Here is a 6,000-nt window from a genome sequence, read left to right on the forward strand (position 1 = left end):
GTGTACAAAGTACCCAGCAATTATACTTAAGTGAAAGTATGGGTACCGTCTCAAAATCGCACTCAAGTAAAAGTCAGAGTATCTGGCTAAAAACACACTTGAGTAAAAGTAAAAAAGTTTCTACTTTTAAATGTACTTAAGTACTAAAAAGTTTACGTTTTTTCTGACCGTCTATTCTTCTGATAGCAGGTGTTTAATGAAAGATCCCCGCTTTCTAGTCTTGCACAAGGACCAATCAGCATGGGGTATGGGCGGGTTAATTTCCCATTGATGGGGATTTGATTGGCTGTTTTTAAATAAAGTGCTGCTGCAGGATTAATAACGTTAACGTTAGTTCAGCCAGAGTAACAAATATACTAATTAAAATGGTTGGACCTGCGAGATTTGTACTTTGTACTTTGTAGGTCTGCATTTTAAATGTAAGGAGTAAAAAGTATGTTTTTTTTTACAAACCTATACAAACCTAATAATACTTGAGTAAAGTACAAATCCCCCAAAACAGTACTTAAGTATTGTAACAAAGTACAATTACTCAAGTACTTTACACCCCACGCTGCAGCCCATGACTGCCCTTGGGGAAAGGACCATGTGATGGGTCAAGAACAGAGAGAGACATTTCATCTGCAACGCAACGCAATGCATGTGTGTGTGTGTGTGTGTGTGTGTTCCTGTGTGTTGCCCATCTCACATGTGTGTGTGTGTGTGTGTGTGTTCCTGTGTGTTGCCCATCTCACATGTGTGTGTGTGTTCCTGTGTGTTGCCCATCTCACATGTGTGTGTTCATCTGCATGACAAATAAAGACTTTGTCTTCTTCTTTTGACATCACTGCTAATTTTAGAAAAACATACAATGGGCAGCAGGGCATCACACCGTACACCAAGCTCTTGTGAGTGAGTTTTATTTTAAGCCGGCATTTTCCCAGGTATAGCAGGGACTGTGTGGGTGTTTGAATGACTACTTGGTGAGTCAGTGTATTCGAACGAGGGAAGTGCTGCAGAGTACTCTTTGAAGAATGACTTAGAAAACTGTCACAAGGTGTACACACACCGACACTCAACTAACCGCCTCGGACAGTCCTTCATACCAGCGGCCATCAGGCTCCACAACAGTGGGCAGCGACTAGCAGCCTCCAGGCTCCACAACAGGGGGCAGCGACAGCGACTGCTACCAGACATTGACCTGGGACTCATAGGAACCCAAGGAGGACAACCTACACTACCTTAGGCTTACTGCACCCTATGTGGATACTGTGATACTGTGATACTGTGATACTGTGATACTGTGAATAATGTATATTTCAGTGGATACCGTGATACTGTGAATAATGTATACTCAGTAGATAGTAAATTATAACACTACCTCATGCATACTGCACCTTATGTGACACTGTGAATAATGTGAATATTTCTTCAGCTAGTCAGATAGTAATTATATTGACCATATTGATCAATTGTTTACACTGCCTGTGTTGTTTTTTACTACCTGTACACTGTGTTGTTTTACTACCTGTACCCCCCCCCCTCCCCTCCATGCTGCTATGATGCCTGAATTTCCCCAAGGGGATCAATAAAGGAATATCTTATCTTATCTTATCTTAAGAAAGTGTGTATAGCATATTAGTATAATAGTGTATACTTGGCGTGTAATAACTAATTGGAGCATCCTCTTTGCATATCTCTGAATGCAAGCACCGTTAGTAAGTTGACTGTGAAGCCTCTTGAATGCAACGGTGAACAATCTCCTTTCAGTGTCTTCTTGTAGACCTTGTTGTCTCTGTATCATTAAGGCGAGACTAAAAAATACCATACCAGTCTAATGTTGACTTCTCGCCATTATCGCAGATTGCCCGTCTGTTTTTAAGTCGTTTTGTGTTCGTAAAGCGTATGTGCTGTGAGATTTAGCGGCTCTCAGCCTGCCTCACTAATGGCCGTACTGCCATTGATGGGGTGGAGAATGCGCTCTATGAGACTTGAAAGTTGTTTGAAAGTCGCTAGGGGCATACTGTAGGTAATTCAAACTTGTGAAAACCCACTACGTTAGGTACTGTGTACATATATATTTTCGCTAACGTTACTGTATTCTCTGCTACCACCCTTAAAGGAAGAGAAGAAGATATATCCCAATTTCCTCTCTGTGTGTTCAGTAGAAAGCTATCCAGCTGCAAGCTAGCCTAACTTAGCACAAAAAGGAATGGAAATGGATACGGATCAGCTAGTTGGCCAAAAACACAGCTCCCTGACAGTGGCTCAGGAGGCAGAGTGTTCGTCTGGTAATCGGAAGGTTCCCCCGTTCGATTCCCGTTCCTCCTTGGCAGCGTGTCGAAGTGTCCTTTTAAGAGCCAGGCTAGCTGATCCGTATCCAATATATTTACGCACATTTGCCGCAATGTCGCTGTGTTCCTTTAATCACCTACTGTTCCCTCTTCCCTCCGCAGGTGACTTGGTCTCCAGGGCCATGCACCACCTCCAGCCACTGCACATCAAAAACCCCAGCAACGGGACGCCGGTCCACCAGAGGGGGGCGAGCAGCACGGTGCACTGGGAGCCCGAGGCCCTCTACACCCTGTGCTACTTCATGCACTGCCCCCAGATAGAGTGGGAGAACCCCAACGTGGAGCCTTCCAAGGTCACCCTGCAGACGGAGAGGTGAGCGGAACCTTCCTTACTTCGGACTAGGGCTGTCCCCGACCAAGGATTTGGATGGTCGACTATGATTGGCCAAAATGTGCCGTTAGTCGACAAATGGTCGACAAAAAAAAAAAGTATAATATAAAATATATATATATATTTACTTTTTTTTTTTATCATTCCATTTGGGCTGTGGGGGGTGCTTAATGTCTGAAGGAGTCGACTGAAGGCTTCTTGACCTCTGCAAAAGCATGCAATTGGTCCACTGATGGATAAATCTTGATATTTGTCTAGTCTAGTGTGTTCATTAGACGGGTGAAATCCTCTTTCAGTGCCTCTGTGCCTGTTTTCGTAGGCAGTTAGCCTCTGGTATGCGTGCGATTAGCGCTAGCCACGCTTCTAGGCCTCTTTTCTTTTGGAAAGAATGATAAAAAATAAAATAAAATAAAATTATAATTTTTTATTTATTTTTTGACTAAGAGGTTGGCTAGTAAGACTACGGCTCCTTTCGACCGATTAGTCGACTAATAGGGGTCAGCCCTACGTCGGACATTACAAGAGAACCCGGCCGCACGCTTCGATGTTCATTTAATCAGAGCTCACGGTGCCGTCTCCGTCCTGGCTGGACACAAGTCCTAAACAACTGTGTTGGGGCAGGTGGCAAGAATTAGAGGACAAATTGTCAAATTGTCCTCTCAATAAATCAGTAGATAAGCAAAAATTGGGGGATTAGCTAGCTTAACCAGCCAGACCGCCCTCAGACCTACTCCTATCCGAGCTCCGGGAGGGTCATCAAAGAGAAGTCGCCTATTCTCAGTAGGGATGCTCGATATTGGCTGTTTTACCGATACCGATATACCGATATTGTCCAACTCTTAATTTCCGATACCGATATCAACCGATACCGATATATGCAGGGTCCCCCTGTTGTGGAATGAACACAACATTATGCATACTTTTGACAATGAATAAAATCAGAACGTGTTCTTACTTGCTTGCCTGGGTAAATAAAGGTGTTAGGGTTTGAAACCGACCTCAACAGCACGGCACAGACAGGTAGTTCAGAGTTAGCCAAACACTAGGGCGTATTTATTTACAGAATCAAAAAGAGTCAAGTAACAATTCTGAACAACAAAAAAGGAGAATGCCTTCGGCAGAGTTATCTGCGGCTCTGCAGATCCTCCCGGTGTTAGAGGTGGGGAATCGGCGTAGACGCCGTTGCGGCTCTGCAGATACTCCCAGCTCCAACTCGGAGTGGAAACGGAGAGAGAGAGAGAGATCAACAACAGTCCAACAGTACACAGAGGCAGTGCAGTTCAGTCCTCCCTTAGCTGAGTCCAGTATGAAATACAAGTGACTTGATCTTCGGTGTAAACTACACACAAGTTAGCTGAGTCCAGTACAAAACAAAACGATACCTCTTCAGTGTTATCCAAACACACAATTTAGCTGAGTCCAGTACAAAACAAAACGGTACCTCTTCAGTGTTATCCAAACACACAATTTAGCTGAGTCCAGTACAAAACAAAACGGTACCTCTTCAGTGTTATCCAAACACACAATTTAGCTGAGTCCAGTGCAAAACAAAAACGGTAATTCTTCAGTGTTATCCAAACACACAAAAACAGATAATCCAAAAGGGTTTGGTTCCAAAACTCACCAAGGCGCAAACGCGTAAAGCGGGCAACGAGGCGCAGCTCCAAACGGATGATCAAGATATTCACCAGCGGCGATCCAAAGATGTCCTGGAGGGAAAGTAGACGAGGCACAACAACGGGGGGAAGGCAGGCCGATATCACATTTTAATGCCAATATCGGTCGATAATATCGGTAGGCCGATAATATCGGACATCCCTAATTCTCAGTCCTTGCCCCACAATGGTGGAATGAACTACCCACCCCAGTTAGGACAGCCGAAACCCGTCCAATCTTCCGCCGTCGACTAAAGACGCACTTCTTCAACCATTATCTGAAATTTAAAAAAATTAAATGTATTTAAAAAAATCTTACCCTAACTAACCTTACTGTCATGCACTTGTCCTAATATACTAACCTACACTGTAGCACTCAACACTTTGATGAACATTGTTACTCAGCTGATACAGTTGTGCCCTTCCTGATGACTTGTCGTACAGAACTTGTAAGTCGCTTTGGATAAAAGCGTGAGCTAAATGACTAAATGTAAATGTAAATGTTGATTGTAATAGCCCAACAAGCATGGGCACTTCTCCAAAAAAAACAATGCTTATTTATTTTGCTCATAATCTCACACACATACAAAAACTCTAAACCGTTGTTCACATATTAATTCAGTTTGACAGTTATTGAGAGTAAATTAGTTTGAATATGGCCACCAGTGATGTCATCGGGGACATTGAATCTTGTGTAATGTTAATTACAGCTCAATTAAATGATATGGTTGAAGTCCCTATAATACAAGGCATTTCTATTTCTTCTTTCATCTACATCATGTCACGGAGCTGTAATTAACACAACACAAGGATTCAGTGTCCCCGATGACATCACCAGTGGCCACATTCAAACTCATTTACTCTCAATAACTAACAAAATGAATAGCAAAACGGTTTCGAGTTTTTGGACGTGTGTGAGATCATTATGTAAGGGATAATGTATAGCTACGAGGTCATTGTCGCAAAATAATTGACCGACACGGAGTTTAAAATACAGAGGCGCCTCGGCGAGGTGTTTTAAACGTCAGTGAAGGTCAATTATTTTGCGATGATGACCGAGTATAGCTATACATTATCCCGCTTATTACATGGCTAACTTACTAACAATATACCTAATTCATTTGACAAAATCGACAAGACGAGATCAAATGCAGGCACAGTTGTTCTGTGGCTCTGTCAGCCCAAATAAAGTGATTATTATTATCGCCGGCAGCCGGCAGGTGTGTCTGATTGCACTGAAACAGTGTGTGTCAGTGGGGCTTGATTACTCCAGCTGCGAAAAACAATAATCACCGGTGGTTATCGAAAAATAATTCACCGCTGTCGGGGGCTAATGACCAATCACAATCAAGCATTTCGGCAAATGTTAAAACGCCATGTAATAAATAAAAATAACTCAACATTGTTGTTTGGTGAAGTGCCCTTTTAAACAGAGCCATTTAATGGTAACCTTGAGCTGCCAGTAACCTTGGGCTGTTTTTTTGTTGTTTTTTACCTGAAAGCTGCCCAGTACAACCACTGTCTGACACTGTTGGCCAGTGAGCTGCCCAGTACAACCACTGTCTGACACTGTTGGCCAGTGAGCTGCCCAGTACAACCACAGTCTGACACTGTTGGCCAGTGAGCTGCCCAGTACAACCACTGTCTGACACTGTTGGCCAGTGAGCTGCCCAGTACAACC

At 43.3% G+C, this 6,000-nt stretch overlaps 1 protein-coding gene across 1 annotated transcript in view; it reads left to right on the forward strand.

Annotated features, from left to right (window-relative positions):
- The window catches only part of LOC311241631 (ankyrin repeat and BTB/POZ domain-containing protein 3-A-like), a gene marked incomplete at both ends in the record, with an annotated part of 465,210 nt that overhangs the window by 383,012 nt on the left and 76,198 nt on the right, over window positions 1-6,000 (forward strand). Inside the window, 1 exon segment of the mRNA XM_084330507.1 lies at window positions 2,436-2,646. Within this exon segment, the coding sequence (XP_084186633.1) occupies window positions 2,436-2,646 (211 nt within the window).

The sequence above is a fragment of the Notolepis coatsorum genome (assembly GCF_963971535.1).
Source record: "Notolepis coatsorum genome assembly, chromosome: 15".
Taxonomy (NCBI): Eukaryota; Metazoa; Chordata; class Actinopteri; order Aulopiformes; family Paralepididae; genus Notolepis; species Notolepis coatsorum.